General features: G+C 41.9%; 1 protein-coding gene across 5 annotated transcripts in view; it reads right to left on the minus strand.

The window, feature by feature from the left end:
- PCSK5 (proprotein convertase subtilisin/kexin type 5) overlaps positions 1-22,635 on the minus strand; it is a 361,111-nt gene that overhangs the window by 97,646 nt on the left and 240,830 nt on the right. For all 5 annotated transcript variants that reach the window (XM_074994754.1, XM_074994752.1, XM_074994753.1 and 2 more), the window contains exons 13-16: positions 11,705-11,841; positions 4,882-5,025; positions 1,633-1,735; positions 587-780 (exon numbers count right to left, since the gene is read on the minus strand). In XM_074994754.1, the coding sequence (XP_074850855.1) occupies positions 587-780; positions 1,633-1,735; positions 4,882-5,025; positions 11,705-11,841 (578 nt within the window). The remainder of the gene's footprint in view (positions 1-586; positions 781-1,632; positions 1,736-4,881; positions 5,026-11,704; positions 11,842-22,635) is intronic.

Here is a 22,635-nt window from a genome sequence, read left to right on the forward strand (position 1 = left end):
CATCATTGCCTCACTACAGATACTAAGTTTGCCGAAGTTTGCAGCTATGTTAAGAGCTGAGGACAGAGCCTCTACTCTCCTTAGCACCTCAGCCTAGCAGCGGAGCAGCATGCCCTCCTGCCTCTCACATGCTCACTGGTGTACCTGGGAAGCCTGGTGTCCCCATTTCGGAGCTAATATGTACTGGAGATGCGTGCTTGCTGCTCCCTTCTGGAGTAGCAAGAAGATGCATTCTTCCACAAGTTTCCCCACCACACAGTGGCTCTCCCTGAGCTCAAGAGATCTACTATCATAGTGAGACAAGCATCACTTTGCTACCTCCACTTCCTAGGCAGAACAGGAAAGGAAAGGGTTTTATCTTGTACTGCTGAAAAATGATTTTCAAGCGCTAATATTTAATGCAGAATCCAGTTTTGGAAGAGAGGCTTGGTGAGTACTGGTTCCCAATACTTTCATAAAAGGATTAAGATTTGGAAAAGAAATAGATGTATCAAAATAATCTTAAAAAGTCTCCTGAACTCCCAAAACACCCCACCCTACCCCAAATATCAGAGGCCAAAAGAGATAAGCAGTAGAAAATACTGACTCTTGTCAAGGTAAAATCCATCCGGGCAGCTGGTAATACAGGTATTGGATTCTTCATTTAGATAGTAACCAGATTTGCAGCTCAGACATTGGTCACTGTGGCTTCCAATACAAGTTTCACAATTGGCTGAGCATTTTTTACAGCGTTTCTTGTCTGCATTGTAGTGACCAGGTGGGCAGTTTGGAACACAGATCCTGGATGGTGCAGTGAAGAAAAGGCACAGTCACCACTGATGTAAACTCTACTGCCGAGGTCCCCAAACTGTGTGAAACTCCTGCTTCCCAGGGGTACTCAGGAACTGTTGGAGGAGTGGGATGATGGGGGAGCCAGGGCAGCTCCCACAAGGGGCCAGCAGGGAGTACCCTGCCCCCTCGCCTGCTCTCAGCTCTGTTATGGTCTTGTCTCCAGCTCCAGGACCAACTCCTGTCTTGTTCCTGGTCCCAGACCCACCCCCAGATGGGACTCCAGTCTCAACCCCATTATCCATGTCCCCAAATGGCCCTGGCTCCACCAGAGGCAGTGGGTGCAGACATAGGTGTGGGGTACTGTGACCCTCAAAAGTTTGGACACCACTGGTAAAACAGCCACCTTGCTCAGCATCACAAATTCTCCTTTTCATTAGAGAATCAAACAAAAAAGTAGTCGTCATGACCTCTCCCTCAGGTTCCCTCCCTCCGCCCACTGGGTCACTAGCAATTCCTTCATTGCACAGTCACAGTTTAATTTCTAACTGTCTACATCTCCTCCAAGCTTGCCCAAATTCAGTGACCAATGCTATATGCTAGCTATGCTGGGTCTAATTTTGTTTTTAGCACAATTTTGTGAAAAATATGTCAGATGATTGTGAATAACCAGGAAATGGTGTTTGAAGGATGTACAATATGTTCTAATTAGTAGGACTTTCCTCTACCTCCTCTGCAAATTTCTAAAATAAACTACAGGTCAGAGAAATTTTTGCATATCCTGTAGAAAGGAAAAAAGGAAGGTGATGTTAAGGTGACAATAGAGCCAGGTATGATCTATAAAGATGTATTTTTCTTTCTTACCGTGTGTTGTTTTTAGATTTGTAGTAATAGTGTAGACAATCAGTACAGTGGTCTGGTCCTGGCCCATCACATCCTACTTTACTGCATTCTGCATTGCATGGACCTTTAAAAACATCCAGAAATCAAAGGGGTGGGGGAGAGAAATGATGTATGTGTATTTGCTGCAGTGATCCTTACAATATTACTACTAATACAATATTACTACAGGTTGAACCTCTCTAGCCCGGCACTCTGGTATCTGGCAATATTTGTAATCTGACATGATTTTAGTTAGCTAGATGACCACTTATGGGTGTGACCCGGTTTCCTGTGATCCCATAAAGTTTGTTAACAGCCATCAGTCCTGGCTCTCAGTGTTGTGTGTTGTTATTTAGCTCTAATTCAGCCCTAAATATCTTCTCAGAGCCCAGCTAGACACTATTGTCCTGTGGTCTGGCAAATTCTCCTCTTTGGCACCAGTCAGGTCCCAAGGGTGCCAGACAAGAAAGATTCAACCTGTATAATGCAGAGTATAATTAGCCCAGTTCCATATCTGGACTTGTAACCCGCACACCTTGTGGGTGTTGTACACTGTCCCACTGATGGTACCGAGACCACTTACAGAGAGAACAATGAGTCTGCTCCACAACCTTAGCTGATGGACAGCTGACTTTTAGCTCATGTGGTAGAGGCTCATATTCTGGGCTGTACGGGTCCCAGGTTGAATTCCAACTGTTGGTATTACAGACTCAGGGACTACCTTTAGTGATTTACTTTATAAATGCACAGAACATTAGCCTGGCATATACCAGAAACTTACCAGGGACTATTTGTGGATTCAAACCAATGTTTTTATAATAGTCTCTGGTGGGCCACCACCACTATATTTACCTGCACCTCCACAGGTCTTGGAGGGTGATCACAACTCTTGTTGGCTGCACATTGCTGTTCTGAAGACAGCAGTACAGAATAAACACAACATGGTATGGTCTTACCACCCTTACTTCTGTGCTGCTGCTGGCGGGGTGCTGCCTTCAGAACTGGGCACCTGGCCAACACTGCAACCACCACTCTCAAGTTACCCAGCTTTGAAGGCAGCACAGAAGTGAACCCCCCACCCCATAACCTAGTGATTTCCATGCAGTTCCCTTTTGTCTCAGGACACCCAATTTGAGAAACACTGGTCTCCCTTGTGAAATCTGTGTAGTATAGGTTGAAGTACACAGACAGCCAAATTTCACAGGAAGACACCAGACTTCATGATGCATTTTGCATTGCTGTGAATTTGGTAGGGCCCTACCCATATACAGTGTTCATTTAGTAGTTCTGTGTTTACATTATGGGGAGGACAGAGACAGTAGTTCACACTGGCCATTTGAATTTTACATGGATCATATCTTTATAATGAATCCCGTCAAAAGTGTTTAGCAGATTAAACACTGAAATCAAGAGAAGAAAGTGGAGGTGGCTAGGCCACACTTTCAGAAAACCATCATCCAACATAGTCCATCAAGCTCTTACAAAGAGCCCACAAAGAAAACGCAAAAGAGGAAGACCTCGGACAATGTGGAGGTCTACTGAGGTAGAAGGACAACAACTGGGGTATTCCTGGAACTAGCTAGAAGTTTTGCCTCAAGACAGAGTGAAGTGGAGGAAACTTGGAGATGACCTATGCTCCACCCAGAGTACCAGAGTTAAGTAGTAGTAGTAGTACAAAGCAGTCATCTTGGGATGGGCACTTGACCTTTCAGCAGGGAGATATTGATTACAGAACTGTCCAATTAAATACCGTCCAGCTACTAGTCTTTATAAGTGCTGTTTTCACACATCAGGGACCTAAGCGCTTTCAGAATACACTAGACATTGTTGGACTAGATGATTGCATACTCATGTCAGCGCCACTGACTTAATAGCCCTCTTGCTTTGACCCTATCTGACTGATGCCAGAAAGACTAGTTATAATAACAGATTCAATGACGTCAATGGACAATTGCTCAGAGAGATCAGTTGACAAAGATTGTCTCTCCTGACCCAGTTTAAGTAATAACACCTCAAACAGCAGTTCATGTGTACCAATGGGGAATTCATCACGTGTATGTTAATCATGGATATACTATATGTACTTGCCATGTTTAAAAATCAGAATTAAAAGGACTGATATGCAACTTTATATTACAAGGCACATGACTCAAGCCTTTGTTAATCAAAACTCTGACTTGAAGTCTCACCACACTTGTTCCTCATGGGAAAGATCTCGACGCAAAGCCTTTTCATTAGAGTTTTGGTTTCTATCATGCTATGGACTTTAGAAAGTATATTTTCATGCATGCAATTATTATAAAGTTTGCATATGTATATATACATTACTACAATTCTACCTTATGAAAGGATCCTGCATGTAATTATTATACATTTGCACATCTCTATATGTACATACATGTATATGTATATTTATTACTACAATTCTACTTTATGAAAAGAACAGTTTTATAAACACACAAGCTTCCTTTTCAAGCCAGAGAAAGGAAAAGGTGGATCAAAGTAATGATGGAGATTAATTTTTTATTCAACTGGTTTGGTTATTGGTATTATTTATTATGGCCTTGTCTACACATGCCCCTCCCTTTCAGAAGGGGCATGTTAATAAGGCACTTCGGAACAGGTTAATGAGGCACTGAATAGCGCCTCATTAGCATAACGTGGCCAGTCGTGCTTCGAAAGTGCTGCTTTTGAAACACAGACTGGCTGTATAAATGAATTGGGAATAAAGGAATTTCAAAGTCTGGGGCTTATTTCGAAGCACCAGTGTCTATACAGCCAGTCTGCCTTTCAAAAGCAGCACTTTTGCAGCACGACTGGCTGTTATTATGCTAATAAGGCATGGAATATGCATGTCAGTGCCTCATTAGCCTGTTCTGAAATGCCTCATTAACATGCCCCTTCAGAAAGTGAGAGATGTGTAGACACGGCCTATGTGTTTCCCATAGCATCTACATATGGCTATGTGGTTTTCAAACAAAAATAAAAACAAAAAACATTCAGTGCCAGCCTTCAAATTCTTAACCTCTAATTAGGAGATGTGAGAAAAAGGAGGCAGAATATAGGGAAGGGGTGAACCTCAAATAAGATGGCTAGGTATGATGGTATTTTGCAGGGTAGACTGGCAGTAGAATGGTATCATACGTACGGAATCCCTAAATTATCCCTCAGCCGTATGATACATAAGGGTTAGTAAATGAATGATGCCTTAAGACATAGATGCCAACTCACCTGCATAGTCATCTGTCCCATAGTCGTCAGTAGGGTCTTCAACAGGACTGGAGCGCACTCGTTCCACTTTGGGGAAATCGTTCCTTGGTGAGTACGGCTGGATGGATGTCCCATAAAGAACTAAGGACCATTCTTTCAATTTGCCTAGCAGTCAAATATTTGAAGCATAATCTTAGAAATGACTCACACTCCTCTTTTTCATGCTCATGTGAACTTGTGAATAAATGTGAGTGAGTCTGAGCTCTTGCTTCATCAATGTCCTTGTGTGGGACACAGTGAGACGGAGATAGTGCAGTTTTAGCTTCAGTATAAAGCCAAACCAGGTCATCTTTCTAAATAAGTTTATCATAATGCAGCTCTGCCACTACACCATCCTCTTCCAATGCTAATAAAAACTTCATGCATGCCTCAATTAAAAATATATGTCGTTGGCACATGAGGTTAAAATCCTGACCCTGAAATCAATGGGAAAATTCATATTGACTTCAGTAAGGCAAATTTTCACCCCAAATTTCACTCTCCTTTGGGACACCTGTTAACCAACTCTTCTTTTTATTATTCTTAATTTGTCGATTAATTAGGTGTGTACTCAGCAGGATTCAGCTGTTTACTAAAGGGGTAGATTTTCGTATAATATCCAATGAGTACCTCCTGCTGGTTTTAATGGAGGGCTAGTGCACACTGTAGGGAAGAATAAACTCTTCTAACATATCAAAATCTCTTTAGTAAAACTTCCATGTCATCAGTGAAAACCCATACTAAAATATTAAAACATGGAAAAGTTAGGTTATGCTATTCTCTTGATTATATTTGCTTGTCTTAAAAAACAGCACACAATTTGGCCAAAGTCGGCATAATTGTCAGTTTTTCATCATGAAAGGTGAGCAAAAACCACTTTTTTAAATAAGTCCTGCAGTTACTTTTCCCAGTGCGATATTCCTTGGTCTAATTTCTCTTACTGCAGAGCAACTTTTTTCAGAAGTTTAAACCAAATCAACTTTTATTTGAGGCGTTTACTCATTGTATTAAATCCATGGTAAAATTCAGATAAGTTTAACTCCCCCTTAATATTAATTGTTCTCAACAATTTGTTTTGGGTTGCAATATTCTCCTTTGCCTCTGTACTTTGAACTAGGGAAGTTAAGTACCATTAACCTTTATTAAAACTTTCATCAGTTATCTTTCTGTATTTTCCTAGTTTTGTTGCTGTCTTCTAGTGAGGTGCCCAAATTACATGCCATATTACCTCTCTAAATTTGGAATCAACACCCAACAGCAAGATTTTTGGGTTTCTGTGATTAGACAGTTGGCAACTCTATTTATAATAAATATATAAACTGTACATGTTTGAGCCAAAACATTTTTTTGGCTGATTTCACCGTTTATTCTGGCTAACATAGGCCCTGTCCCTCCTCATGCTTAGTACATAACAAATCGATTCCCAGTTGTCTGTGCAGGAGGAAAAGTATATCACAGTGTTTCACACACAGCACATGTCTGCACTTTGGCCCCCATAAATTCTGCTGCACTATATGTAGAATAACATGCATTTTAAAAAATAAATTGGATGGTGCTTTTCTACACAGTTAACAGATGTCACGTCAGAAGCATTACATGGGTTGGCTATTTGTTCATATTTTGAGACAGGAAAACTCCAGTTATTAAGTATAAAACTTTCTGAGAGCTAAACAAATATTGGCAGACACTCAGAAATACAGAGCACATGTGGCAGGGATAGCAGTGTGATCGATTGTAGACTATCTCGATAAACTGGTTAACTATCATTGACCGAACTCATGCAGCTTTGCTTACCTCACACTCTGCCCACTGATCTAGCATGGCCAGGACAAATTTTTACATTCCACACATCTGAGCTTTTCCATGGATAACATATGCCAGGCATTAACAAATCTTTCCTGAACGGGAATACTATTGAACGGTGTCCATTATGAGGCAAGTACTACTCTGGATGCTGGGAGTAGTTGATGCTAAAGAGGATAAAAAGAACCAGCACCTGAATTCTCCACTATACTGGATTGTGTGTGTGTGTGTGTGTGTGTGTGTGTGTGTGTGTGCGTGTGTGTGTGTGTGTGTAACACTCATATTCTGATCTAATGGAGTTTTACACCCATCTTACAGAGGTGTCAATAACCACATGATTCCAAGCAGTGAATTACGTCTCCAGCTCCATACCCTCATCTTGAGTTAGCTTTTCAAATGGTGTTCACTGGCAGAGCTCTATGGATTTCAGACAAGCAGTGTCTACTAGTTATGGCCCCCTAGCCATGAATGGACTGGCCTGATTCCTGACAGTTCAAACCAACCTCAGAATTTCTTTAAACTGGGCCTACTAGTTATGGTCCCTTAGCCATGCATGGACTGGTATGCCAGCTGTGGACTTCTATGCTGGGTAGTGGAGGAGGCAGCTAAGATAGCTCAGTGCCAGCTACCAGAAAAATTCTCAGCTGGGCAGGTCTCCTGGATTCACAATTTCTTTGCTTTCTATGAGATAGATCCTCAACACCTGCAAAACCTCATTGCTTGTCTGTAATCCATAAAGCTCTGCCAATGAACACCATTTGAAGAGCTAACTCAAGATGATTAACCAGTAATTCAGTTGCAGTTCATATGGTATCCAGGATTGAAATCAACTACTCGTTTAAGCTAGCATGTCCAGAAACAGGTCCTTAAAGAGTACTTGGAATAATATAAGTCCTGTATGAAATTTAGTGGGATGTAGTCCTCCCTTTAGTTTGTCCCTTTTATACTGTCCTGGTAGTATAAAGGGGCTGTAAAGAGATGTTGGAAAAAAGCCCCATGCAAGGAGCTCATGGAAAACAACCAAACTGGCTTGGTGCCAGCCTTGTTCAGGCTCCAGCCTAGGGAGCAGGCCACTGCAGAGACAGAGGGAGGAGTTTGGAATGCATTTCTCTTTGCTGTACTTGGCAGGGGAATGGCTCATCAGGTGCTGTTGCAAGCTGCTCTAACAAATTCCTTGGAGCCAGGCAGGCCCCTGGCTAACCCAAGAAAACATTTGGTAACATTAAAATATTGATGAAGTTGCCATTCATTGGCTCTACAGGGTTCCTTATTAATAACCTGGTTAAATTGTATTTGTTGCTGTCCCATCTCGGGTAATGCTAACAGGTAATGCTTGAGTATGACTGTGCCTGGCTTAGTGCGCTCATTTTCAGAATGCTGACCTTGAGAATTCAAGAAAGCTAAGGAAATTTCTATCTGACAATACTCACTGCCAAATGCAACTTAATGGTATTGATAAGGGATAGATATAAGGGCCTAATTCAACTCACATTTAAATTAACTGACTTCCATAGGTTGGGCTGACTGTGATTTGAATGCTCAGATACTTTATAGATGAATAAAAAGGCATCTGCTAAAATATTTTAACAAACTGAGGAACAGAAAGTCAGTGTTCCTGCATTGTCATAATTAATTCTGAAACTTTAATTTTGTCTAAAGGTACTACATAAATGAATGAAGCCACAATACTATTAGAGTAATTAAGAATAGCATCAGAACAGCATCCCCTGCGTATTGGGCTTTTCTCTGTTCACATAGAAGTGCTTCTATGATATTTTTGCTGTCACTAATTTATTGTGTAAATGGCTCTACGGAATTTGTAAGCAATATGGTGAAAGGGGCAGCCTGTTCTAGTTTTTCTGCCTGGAATAAATCACTCTGAGAGAAGGCTATTCACTATTGCCTTGGATAAGGTGAATTATTCTATTTTGAGTAACTTATGACAAATCCAATTTCAGCCAAGAGAGAGAAAAACATTGTTCCAGTCCTCATGGAAAAGGCCACCTCTACATTTGATAACAAAACTGCTACTGAAAATTTCTGACCAGACATTAGGAGATATTTAATATGCTTCTTATGTTATCAGCCACAAATTTTTGTACCAAGTCAACTTTAAATAGTCAATTAAAAAACCTAGTAACTAGCACTTAGCCAAAAATTCTTTATGTTTTTCCAGTGTGCTGGTGATATAAGGCTGTTATCATATTTGGTGAAAATATTATAGATTTTTGAGAATCATTAGAATCTGTTCTAATTCAGAAAAGTGTATTTTAGTCGTTTAAAAATAAAATTCTAGAATATACTTGTATATCTTTAAATCCTTTCTTTTAAGTACCAGGCATCTCTTATTCTTGTAATTTAGGAATTACTTTAGGTAAATGCATTTTTAAAACATCTTGAATAGTTTGTGAGTTTACTTAGTTTTCTGAATGTTAAAGTATTTTTTGTCTTCTAGAATTCTAAACCATCATTCCTAGTGGCAATTTTATGGTGGTTCTGATCAGATTTTACATAATTAATTATGCATTTTTGTACATTTTAAAAATGTCACTGGATAATTGTCACCCAGATTTTCTACCTTTTATTTCAATATTTTTTTACTCAGTGGATTCTCAGTGTTTTCAACCATACTATAATTGTTAATTTATCTTTGCTGTTCAATAATTTTCAATACATGCTTTGCACTCCAACTCTTTAGCAAACAAGTTTATTCTTGATTTTTGTAATTTTTCCCTCAATGCTTTAATTGAAACAAAACATGACAGAAGTTAAATGCTCTCAGACAACTGATTTATCATTTATTTTGAGGTGAGTGTGATTGTAGGTTATCTTTTGGAACACGAGGCTTCCAGCTGCTGTTTTTTTCTGAAGTCTTAAGGGAGTGCGATACTCATCTCAAATTGCAGGTCAATGGAAGTTGGTGCCTAAGTCTCTTGGGCCCCTCTGAACATTCTAGCCTAAATCTCCATTTCTTTGATCTATCTGTATTAAAATGTTTGGATATTTACATATACTACTGTAAGACCAGGCCTCATATAGTGGGACCTATGTATGCAACAGGAATTAAAAGCAGGAGCTCTTCGGAGGCTAAACACAGGGCTGTCCTGAGGATTTATGGAGCCCTACATGGTACTATTAAAGTGGTGCCACAGTGCCCCATGGCAGCATGGGGTGGTGGGATGACTTTTTGGGGAGAGGGTGATTTTATTATATTGAGCAGAACAAATATTAAATATTTTAAAGTATTTTTAATATTTTTAGTATTTTTAATATTTTTAAAGCACATGACTTTAGGTAAATGCATACTCAGCTCCTGTAGAATAAATTCAATAAATTCAGACAGTCTATATATGGGGCTGGCACATGCCTGTTAAACAGCTTCATTACCACTTGAATGGCTCTTTCACAGGTTCGATGTTCTGCTAATAGCTCTGGCTGGCTTTTTCACTTTTAGCTAAACTAGATCCTCTCTGGAGGAAGCAGAGCCACAGAACAGGGATAGGAAAGGATGAGAGAGTGGACAGTAAGACCCCATGGTACCCCACATTTTTAGGTGTCTATGCAGCTGTATTCTGTATATGGTTAAGGATGGCCCTGGCTAAACACATATCTAACCAAGAATAGGATTCAAAAGTGGGAGAATAAAAGATCTGAGACATTTTGTCCTTGTATGACAGCACAAAGCAAGCTCAAAGCATGTGTAGCTGATTATGAGAGGCTCACCCGAATACAGGGAAAAAAAACGTTGAGAAGTCATGTGGTCCCTTATTAATTAACAGATATATTGGAGCATAAGCTTTTGTGGTAGAGTGAGTCTTTGCACACGAAAGCTTATGCTCCAATGTAACTGTTAGTCTATAAGGTGCCCAGGACTTTCGTTGTGTGGCTACAGACTAACACAGCTACCCCTCTGATCCTAGTACAGGGGGAATTTCTAGAGGGAGAGAACTGATAAAGGTCACTTCCCTCCTTGTATTCGGCACTATGAGCATGGATTGGAGAAAGTGTGTGGACAGAGGCTGCAAGCAGCTTTATCAGCCAAAATGAAGGGAGTCATCGTCATCAGCCTGATGGAAAGCTGGCCCAGGATCTGTGAAGCTCAAAGAGTAGCCCTTGCAGTTTGCACTTGAAACTGTGTTAATGGCTTTAAAATGCAAACATGCAACTGCATGCACCACTTTTGAGCTTCTCTTTCTGAAAATCTGTCTCTAAACTCCTTGTTAGAGACTGTAAAATATTTTGAATAGTAACAAAGAGGAAGCCGTGCTAGTCTATACACTATCAAAACAAAAAGCAGTCAAGTAGCACTTTAAAGACTAGCAAAATAGTTTATTAGGCGAGCTTTCGTGGGACAGACCCACTTCTTCAGACCATAGCCAGACCAGAACAGACTCAATATTTAAGGCACAGAGAACCAAAACCAGTAATCAAGGAGGACAAATCAGAAAAAGATAATCAAGGTGAGCAAATCAGAGAGTGGAGGGGTGGGGATTTGCTCACCTTGATTATCTTTTTCTGATTTGTCCTCCTTGATTACTGGTTTTGGTTCTCTGTGCCTTAAATATTGAGTCTGTTCTGGTCTGGCTATGGTCTGAAGAAGTGGGTCTGTCCCACGAAAGCTCACCTAATAAACTATTTTGCTAGTCTTTAAAGTGCTACTTGACTGCTTTTTGTAAAATATTTTGTTTCTCTTGCCAGTACTCAGAAGCCTGATGAGTTGTAGCCGTTGAGAGCAACTTATACTGTGACATGGCAAGTGTTCACATGGTGGGAATAAAGGACATGGGAGTTTTCTCCGAAGAACACTACACTGTTGCCATTCTTTTCCATACAAACCAGAAGTAGGTTTGTGGTAAGAAGGAGCTATGAGTCTCAGAAGTCAAGTCATAACAGAGTAGAAGTGAAGCGCAACAAATAAATGGGAGTCAAGTATAAATGAGGGCAGAATTTGGCCCAAGTATTCTTCTGAACTATTGAGTTTAACTAAAGGATAGATTCATACCTGGAGACTTGAAGTTCCTCAGCTGAGATGGTGTATCATGAATCTCCAACTTCCAGTCACCTGCTGCTTTTTCACCCCAGCAGTGAGTAGTCATGAACTCCCAGTTTTTAAATCCTTCTGTGGAATGGTCAAATAACCTAGGATAAAGCAGTAAAGTATTACTGTAGACACCGAAGAACAAGAAAACAAATCCTTACCTTCATCAGAGACCCTTTAGCCTGATGTCTTCCCACTCAGAAATGAAAGTCTATTTAAACTAATTAGCCTAGCTAATCTAAGCATGTACAACACATGTCATGATGGGTTTCCAGCACTCAGGGGTCACTGGTTGCAGTGGACGACCTAGCCCAAGGAAGGGTTAGGACAACCCCTCTCCACCCCAGGCCTCTCGCCCCCTACTGTGCCCCTCCCTGCCTTTGTTCTGTGCCCTCCCACTTCTTCCCATCCTTGCTTCGCCTTTGCCCTGCCTCTTCCCACCAACCGAGGTGGCTTGGGGGAACAGCAGGACTGGGGGTTGGTGCCAGCAGAAGGGATCTGGCTTCCTACCCTCACTAGAAGTGCTGGAATAACATGGCCCCAGCTTGCTCTGCTCCTCTGGCCGTATCCCTCTGCTTCTGACGAGTGAGTGTGAGGCTGCCCTGCTCCCACCCCTGAGCAATGGGGCTGGGACTGCAAGGTCCCAGTTAGGGTCATGTTGCTCCACTTCCCTGACACTGCTGGTGAATGCAGGAGGTGGGCAGACCCTTCTGCAGGTGCCAGGCCCTCATAGTAGTCCCCCCTGCTGGCTGCTGGGTCACCCCTTGCCCCTCCTGCACACAGTCTTTGGGAGGCACCTGACACTTTATGCCCCCTTATACATCAGCCCTGGCAATACCTATTTCAAACATCTCTATTGAGACCATTCTAAACATACGAAGACAACGGGGGAAGGAAATAAAGATTCTTCTATATGTTGTTCCTTCATATGACACAAGAGAGAACTAAAATTTATTCACTGCAAATTAAAATTACGGGCGCAGGTTAATAAAATCCACATCTTGGAAAAATCCAAAGAACACAACCACATTTCCTTTGTTCTCAAAGCATGAGTCAGATAAAAATATCTTTTTTTTTCAAGTGGAAAACTTTCTGTTTTCCAGTTTGGGTTGAAATACTGAACAGGGAGTTAAGAAAGCAAGACGTACTAGGTTAGCGATACAACATGAGCAGCTGGGACAGGAAAGATTCATTGCTCAAGAGGCTTGTGAACAAATGTAACTGAGACTTTGGTGTATCAAACTCCAAATGATTTAGGTATTGCTAGACTGAATAGTCTGATGGGGTCTAATGGTGAGATTAATTGGCATTTGATGAGTTCATCATACTAACAGTTGTACAGTAATTTAATTACTAGGGCTTGGATGAAGAGCAAGGAACTTGGGTCTGAATTACAGTCTCTTTCAGTAGAGAGGACCAAGCTTAGAGTCTGCAGTCTGATGCTGATCAGTGGGGATGACTGGCCCAAGATTATATTGCCAAAAATGAGAATTTATTAAAGAGATTTTGAAAAGAGAGTGTGCACTTGTCTGTAGTGTTTAATAGTACGCTTCCTGGTGCCCCAAAGCTATTGGCGAGAGAATCACTGGAGTAGAGGCTGCTGTTTAACAAATGGTACAAGACAGTTCTAAGAGAATATATATACAATTTAAGATCTCTCTCCCCATTTCCTGGAAACACCTACATATAGTCAGACTTATTTCACGCTGGGTGTGTCTACACGAGCCCCCTCCTTTTGGAAAAGGCATATTAATGAGGGAGTTTTGAAGATACTAATGAGACATTGCCATGAATATGCAGTACCTCATTAGCATAATGGTTGCTGCAGCAATTCGAAAGTGCCACTTTCTAATCATGCACTGCTTGTGTAGCCAGGGGCCTTTCGAAATGACCCCTAGGACTTCAAAAGCCCCTTCTTCCCATTTGTTTTGGGAAGAAAGGGCTTTCAAAGATTGGGAGGGTCTTTTTGAAAGGCCCCTGGCTACATTTTTATTTTGTATTTTTATTCACACACTATATCAATGGAGATTTCATGGCTCACATCTGTGCTTAAGTATATTTCATAAAATTAGATTTGTACACTAGCTGACTTCTGACATAGCTCTGTCGTTGAGTCAATGGATTTACAACAATTTTCTCTTAAAAAAGAGCAGAACCTATTCATACAAGTGTCAAAACAAACCAACCTTTTAATCACTTGACTCTACCCTATAGTTTCTAAAGCTGTGTTTACACTACAGAGTTCTAGCTACGGAAGTCACTGTCAACCGATATTTCCCGACAGAACCTCTGTCTACAGAACATGCGCACACCTAATAGGGGCTCCCCGGTCCTTGCCCTCTGGCAACAGAGAGTGGCCAGACTGCCCAGTCCTCTGTTGACAGAACAGCCAAGTGGAAGCTCTGTAAACAGGGCTGCCCAGTGAAGTGGAAGCCCTCCCTGTCGACAGAGGGACTATGCCTTAAAATTTCAAGACATAACTCCGCCAGGAAAAAGGTGGTGTTCTGTCAACAGATTCTAAACAGAACGCATTTGTTGTGGGGACACTCCCTAGTTCTGTCGACAGAAGGCCTCTTCTGTTGACAAAAATTTTGTAGTGTAGGCACAGCTAGAGTGTATTTCTGCCTCTTTTATTAAAAAGTTGTGCAAAAACTGTGAAAGTTGAACGCTACTGAGTGCAAAGTATTGTTAAATGATGTTCCTGGTACAAAAAAAAAAAAAAAAAAGAATTGAGAACCTTACTCAAATCAAGACACAAGTCCTAACCCTGTGGCCATGTTTACACTAGAGTTTTTTTCAACAAAACGCGCAGAGCATCTACACACAAAATGCATTTTGTTGACAGAAACTGTTGACAAAAAAACCATGTAGACACTTCTGGGGTCCTTTTGTTGACAGAGTGGATCAAAAGATTGATCCGCTTTTACATGTAGATTCAATCTGTCCACAGAAGTTTTGTTGGAATATCTCTTTCGACACTAACTTATGTAGACAGATGCTTCTAGTGTAGACACAGGCTATGAAACAAAACAGCAGAAATGTAGCACTTTAAAGACTAACAAAATGATTTATTCGGTGATGAGCTTTCATGGGACAGACCCACTTCATCAGATCAATTTCATTTCCAATACGGACTATGAGTCTTCCATTTCTCCAACTCCTTTGGGCTATATCTACACATCAGTGTTATTTCAGAATAAGCTATTCTGGAAGAGATTTTCTGAAATACTGCAACTAGACATAACATGCATAGGCCGTTTCTACACAGGCCACTTTCTTCGAAAGTGGCATGGTAATACACGGCCCGAAATATGCTAATGAGGCACGGATGCAAATTCCCCAGGCCTCATTAGCATACGGTCACGTGATTTGGAGTCTGGAAGACCCTTCTTCCAGACTCCAAAACGCAGTGTAGAAGCGGGGCCCCCAGGGAGCTTCCGGAAGGAAGTCCTTCTTCTGGAGGCCCCTTCTTCCTGAAAATTTTTGGGAAGAAGGGGCCTCCAGAAGAAGGAATTCCTTCTGGAAGACCCCTCATGAGCCGCGCTTCTAAACGGCTTTTTCGAGTCTGGAAGAACGGTCTTCCAGACTCCAAATGACGTGACCGTATGCTAATGAGGCATGGGGAATTTGCATCCGTGCCTCATTAGCATATTTCGGGCCGTGTATTACCATGCCACTTTCGAAGAAAGTGGCCTGTGTAGAAACGGCCATATTGAAATAGTGCTCAGCTACTTTGAAATAGTGTCCACACACAATAGAGCCTATTTTGGATCAAAGCCATTGCAAGCACTATAGCTTATTTTGAAATAGGCCTTATCGCCTGACTATACAGTCTCATTCTGAAACATCTATTTTAGAATAGGTGCTATTCCCCGTAGGATGAGGTTTACAGAATTGAAAATAAGTTGTCCACTATTTTGAAATTATTTTGAACAGCAGTTTTGTTGTGCAGACACTCACAAAGTTATTTCAGACTAGTGCCTTTTATTCTGAAATAACTTTGCTGTGTGGACTCACCCTTGGAGTTTAAAGGAAACCATGTGCACACAAAACTTGCAGGACCTGGCCCATACTTTTCCTTCTCTCGTTTGTGTAAGTTTCATCCTTAGGTACTCATTTGTGTCTAAATATCTGATAACATTCAATAACAAATGCATGCTTTAAAATTAAACTACGGTCTCATTCTTGACTGGACCAGATTTTTAATTAGTGCCATTCCACTGATGTTACTGGACTTGCGCTAACAGAGAATTTGGCTGATGATGCTGTCATTATCAATTTGCGTACAACAGACTCTGCAAACAAATATTTGCTACTACATCATACACCATTTACTACAATGATCCAGATTCCCTGTTCAGTTATCATTCCACACACACATACGGAGGAGGTTCAGTTTAAATCATTGCAAAGTTGGTTTTCAACAGATAATACATTTGCCAGGCAATACTGTGCTGATGTTTTACAGTAACTCAATAAATAATGATAATACTGGTGTATATTATTTTTAAAGTGAGTGTCAATCAAGGCAGCAACACACCTCTCTACTAGAATGGCAAGAAATTACATAGCGTTATATTAATACCATGTAATATTAAAAAAAATATAGAGTTATTGGGATTTCAGTCACATCCATTTGACTGATATTGACAGTCTGTTTTTACCATGGACTAGTACCATGTTTTCCATGGCATTTGGGTTTTAGAGGAGATTATAATCTACTTTTCAACCTTGCCCTCAGATCAGTGGCAATTACATTTTCAGTCAGATGCTTGGTCTTCATACTGTTTGCTTATCTACATTCCATCGAAAATGTACTATTTAAAAACATGATTAGATTTTACTCTTATCTAAAAACTCACAATCACTTTAAGGTGGAAAAATGAGACCTGGTCCCAGATATTCAATAATACCTCTAAGGCTATGTCTACGCTAGTGAAAGTAAGTCGACAGCAGATATGCAATTCTAGCTATGGCAATTGTGCAGCTAGTATCTGCAATCAACTTACCTGGCTGTTCTCACTGAAGAAGGTCAATGTGAGAAACTGTTCCATCGACCTCCCTTACTCTCGCAAGACACAAGGAGCAAGTATTGCCGATCCTTGATAGGGTGCAGGGATGTGCAAAATCGAACGCTGGAAGATCGACCCTAAGCGGGTTAATATTCCAGGCTAGTATAGACATAGCCTTAAAATACAGTACAGAATTTGACATTAATTTTGTAAGCAGTAAAGTTTTGGATCCTTATTGGGAAATACTGTAGCACTCAGTCAGATAGTATGAGCTTATTTTTGAAATGAGCAGATTGCCAAACTCTATTGGAAATGTACAGTACTTACCAAATAGGGGCTTCAGTGGCATTTTTCTATTTCATTCTCACCTGTTCTGCAAATGGATACACTGTCAGCAAGCTACAGGAATACATTACATTAGCTGGTGAAGGAAAAGTGTTTGTAAGGAGTACAATGACAGGTTTGAGTTTGTAAAATGCTGAGTTCATTCAGTGTAGGCACCACTGTGAATGTACCACACAGCTCTCCTGCAGGAGTAGTATGCTGATCTGCACCATTTGCTAGGGCCTTTTACAAAAAGGAGAGCCTGGGGGGCATACCAAGGTGCTCAAGTCTAGGAGTGGTTGGTGAGCTTTGAAGCACATATTTAAATCAACTGAAACATTTACCAGAAAGGTAGGCTGCATTTTTTCCTCATACAAAAAGAAATGATACAATTGGGTGGGATTGTTTTCTGGGCACTGAATCACTAAAACTGAGCTCATAAGTTTTCAGGCGTCTGGTGGATTCATTAGTAGATCACACTTCATATTAATGGTTTATTTGTGAATCGGTTACAAAGAATTAGGGTTAATTAATACAGGTGCTTAATACAGGGTGATTAATACAGGTTCACCCTCTTAAATCCAGTACTCTCTTGTCCAGCAACATCCGTGGTCTGACATGACCATGGATAACGTACGGCCAGAGAGTCCTGGGGTTGCGCAGGACCTGCATCAGTGGTGCAGGGGCTGGGGGCAGAATAGGGCAGCCTGGCCCTGGCCAGAACTGAAGTCCCCCAGCCCTGCTGCAGCATGTGGGGGGCACAGCCCCCCCACCGCTGGAGTGAGAGACTGAGGCCAGAGCCCCTGCTGGAGCCCGTGCCAAGTCCCCACAGGAGTAAGAAGCAGGGGAGCAGCAGCCAGTGGCCACTGTGGCTGGAGAGCTGGGAACCAGAGGAGGCTGGGAAGCCAGCCAGGGAACCATGAGGCTGGGCACCCAGCATGGGAGCCACAGGGCTGGAAAGCTGCAGGGCCCAGGAACCAGCAGAAAGCTGACCAGGGAACTGCAGAGCTGTGAAGTCAGCTGAGGAGCCGCAGCAGCTGGGTAGCCAGTGGGAAGCTGGTTTGGGTTAGCTGGCCAGGTAACAGGGGTTAGGGAGCCGGCCAGGAAGACAGCTAGGGATTGGTGGGGCCACGGTTGCTAAGACAAGGAGACTGCAGCTGGGGCCAAGAAGCTGTGTCGGGCAAGTGGCTGGAGAGCCCTGACGGCATTGACCACCCCGGTCCAGCAAAATCCTTTGTCCAGGACTGCTCAGGTTCTGAGGGTGCTGGGCCAGAGAGGTGCAACCTGTAGGCGTTTTAATAAATGACGAATCAATTGTTACAGATTGTTGCAGAGTCCAGTATTCCAATGGGTAATTTACAGCTATGTACAAGTATAGATGTGCTTATAAGCACTATAACACTCCTACTCATGCTTGTAACATACATCCAACATTCTAACATCTAACCAATCATTCATGGACCCTTACAAACTATTTATTAATGTACTCAATGTAAAGTTGCCTAAGTATCCATGGAAACCTTGTTGGTACCAATATGGCCAAGATCAGCTGGATATAGCAATCCTGACTTTCGCGTGCTAAGAGATGTGCTGAAAAGTAACATGTCTGGGACTAACTGAGTTTAAAACTGAAAAATAATAGGTCTCTTTGAGAAAGTGTCTAATACCTGTGTGTACGTGAACGAATACACACACACACAAATATAAAACACTCTAATAATACTTTCCTTAAAATAAGACCATCTTGCTCTCGGCATCATCACCAACAAATGTATCTCCTCTCCATTTGAGCCGCTTAATTCAAAACAGAAATATTCATCTGCAACAGAGCAATAGAGGCAGGTAGGCATCCACTATCAATTGCAACTGGGAATACAAGCCTAGCCCCTCACAGCTGCATCTCTAACATCTAGTAAGATTTTTAGGAAAAAGTTCACAAATGTCCTGTGCAAAAAAACAGAAGACAAAAGGCAGCTATCACACTGATGAACCCCAAGAACCCACAAAGAAAAACAGCAAGCTGTAGTTTAATTTGTCCATGACAGAAGAGGAATCTGGGGATAGGCTTTCAGGAGTACAATGATCATGACAGGACAAATGAAAAAAGGTAAATTCATAAATGTAAAATTTATATTACTCATTTTTTTTGATCCTTGAAGTTCCAGCTGCATGAGGTAGACAACCATACACCATAGACCAAATTCACTGTTTCCAGCATCAGGAAATGTACACACTCCCAAATGACTGATGAGTAGTGATGAGGTGGTTAGAGGTGGAGGACTATGTGTCCTCTACTGCAGAGCTCTTTGTACTCCAGCCCACCTAAATTAACAACTTGACATGTAAGTGGTTCCTGCCTGCTGGGCTAATGGGCACAAGATTTAAGCTGATCTCGTATTTTGAACCCATAGTCCAGCTTGAGCATTGAACCTGCAGAGGACTGGGTAAGCTGTTCGCCTTTCAACAGCTGTTCTCCATGGGGGCTCCAGCAACTGCCTGTCAGGTGGGAGAACTAACTGTTGATGGAACTCCAGAAGCTGAAACCAGCTTAATCAAAGCAGTCAGCCACGCATTTGCATTACAGCACCAAGAAAACAAATGCCCCTAAGAAGTGGTTTGGCAGCAGACAGGTTCTCTGAAAGCCTTCCTACCTCTATCTGTTACCTTAAAGTGACCTTCCATAATAAAGTACATGATTATATCTACACTCTCTACAGTCATTGTTTTTCATAGCTCTTGCCCCTTGAAGTTCATCTCTTACATTTATTCATGAAAGCTAACAGTTTATGAGGCGACACGTACCCTCAAGCCCAGTTTGAGCTGAAATGTGAAAGTGCTGTCTCTGCTCACAGGAAGGTTCAAGAAAGATACAATTACAATGAAGGAAACAGGGCTGACTAAGCCAGATTCTCAAGGTACCAGCATGCAATGATCCATCTCCACCTGAACAGACAAGTCAGGACTTGAGGTTCTGCCTGCTGCACTAGGGCATTATTTGTGCTAATGGATGTTTGTTTAAAAACACACTTTTTGATATAATTTGAAGAAAACCTTCAGAATCCCCTGACATAGTGGCATGCATGAACACAGCACCATAATATCCACTGATGATACATGCCAGAAGAGTACTCGTTGGTTCAGGCACGTGTAGGGATAAGAAAGCTGGCGGGGGAGACCAGCACAAGGCAGTACATCAAATACGTCCATTTCATCCCTGGTGAATCTCTGTTGAAGTCAATGGCATTATGCTGGGAATGAACTGGGCCCAATGTCCCCAAGGCTATTCATCTCGAGCTGTTCAGAAAAATCCGTGAGGAGGGAGCAAAATTATTCAGAGTCATCCCCTGCTTGGAGAAAGTTTTATTCATCTCCCTTCTTCCTTTCTAATGAATTGAAAACACCATTTACTGGGGCATTTGCTGAGATCATACATTCAACCAACTCATTTGTCATCTTATACTTCCTTTACTTCCACTTGTTCCACTTTCCAGCTTCAATTAGCATTAATTTGGAATAGAAATGAAATGGAGTATTGAGTGCTACAGGCTGACTGATTGCTACAGGCACTCTAGTCCTGTGAGGAACACACAGGTTCCCTGTACTCTTCCAGCAGTGAGTTCACGTCCTGCTTCTTTATCAAGGCAGCTATACTGACCTTCATCCTTCTAACAAGCTCATCTTTGGGTCTCTCCCAAGACTGGGTTTACAGTAACAGGGAGGATGGTGCCATTTACAGCAGCTCACTTGCTCCCTCACAAAGAACTGAATTTGGCCCATCAGTGTCAGGTAGAAAGATCAAAAGAAAATCTTTCCCCTACTATTTTAAATATATTTATTTTCTGATGCTGAGTTTCTGTCCCTAGTGTCACTAACATTCCAGAGCTCACGAACCTATTTATTTTCCATCTGTTATGCTATCTGGTCCTTTGCGGGGAAGCAAGACCAGAGATGACCAACACAGCAAAGCAACAAGTGCACATCTTCAAAGAAGTTGGGGTTGAGGGCAACTGCATTGAGAAGAAGGAATGACACAAGGTCTGTTTGACGAGAGAGAAGGGCAAGGACAAAACTAAAGGAAAACGTGGAAAACAGCAGTCTGGGGATGGGAGATAATTATTCCAGATGTTGATTCACCCTCATGGGCTGGGTACAGTTGGGGGAATTGTATTCTTTTGTTGTTCATATATTTAATAGCAGGGCTCTACGTTTCAATGGAAAGGGGTGATGGATGCTGCAGCTCAGTGTCAGAATTGGTGCTGTCCTCCCCACTTCTTTCTAATTTACCTCTAAAAAGCAACACTTGGGCTGCGTCTATACTTGTCCCCAACTTTGAAGGGGGCATGTTAATCCGGGCGCTACCTTGAAGTGCCTTTACTCCTCAAAATTTTAGGGAATAAAGGCACTTTGAAGTAATGTGGACACTTCAAAATGCCCCCGGCTATACACATGCCATCACTTCAAAGTTTGACACTTCGAAGTTGCCATGGGGAGAATTAGCCTAATGAACTGGTGTATATTCACTGCAGCACTTCATTAGTAATCTCTCATCACCCTGATTAACATGCCCCCTTCAAAGTTGGGGGCACGTGTAGACAAGCCATTGACGTAGTATTTCGAGAGCAGATTTTAGCGTGCACAGGTAGAACAGTAAAGAAATCTGAACAGCTTATAGTCAGAAAAGCTGTCCTCTTCCATTCATAATTGCCAAGAAATTTTATTAAATCATATTGCGAGTGACACCAGATTACAAAACTTCATATTCAGTCAGAGATGGAGAGTTTTGGCAGAGGGTTTTATTAACAAAATGTACTGATATCAAAGACTTTGTTAGAGGAAAAGGCAGCAATGGAAAGAACATCCTCTTTTTGCTGGGAAGAGGTAGTATTTATGTCATCCAGCTGTAAGCACATGAAGATAAGGGTCTGGAATTTTGCCACCACGTGGTTAGAGGCATTCAGCTACATAGTTCTAATGGGCAGCAGCTGTTTTAAATGTAAAGCATGTAATTTAAAGCAAGAGGTGACTTTGGTGAGAGACAAGTGAGTCCATAGTATAGTCACCCCCTTTCAGTGTTCTTTCCGTCGCAACCAGTGGATCTCAAACTTTTTTTTTTTCTTTTTGCAGGGACCACTTGAAAATTGCTGAGGGTCTTGTTGAACTGCTGCATGATTTTTCCAAATGTCATTTGTACTGTTAGCCAACTATTGCACAACGTTTTGGATAAAGTGCTACCTGCCGTGTTTGGTTAAGTGATTTCCATTAAATTTTAGCAGTAATTTGGGGCGAGGCATCTCTCCCCCTCTGCAGCAAGTACTGAGCTGGGACTGGGAAGAAGTGAGGTCTCCCTGCTGTGGTAGCCTGCAGACTGGGGCTGGGAAGGAGGTGGTCTCTCTCCAGTGGCACGGCAGTCTCCGAGCTGGTGCTGGGAATGGGGTTGGTGGGGGGTTCTCCCCAGCTGCTGCAGCCCTGGAGCTGTGCAAAGTTGCCTCTTTGGTGGCCACAGCCCTGCAAGTCCCAAATTCCCCCACCCCCTCTTCCTACCCCACTGCCTCCCACCCA

The sequence above is a fragment of the Carettochelys insculpta genome, chromosome 5 (genome assembly GCF_033958435.1).
Source record: "Carettochelys insculpta isolate YL-2023 chromosome 5, ASM3395843v1, whole genome shotgun sequence".
Classification (NCBI taxonomy): domain Eukaryota; kingdom Metazoa; phylum Chordata; order Testudines; family Carettochelyidae; genus Carettochelys; species Carettochelys insculpta.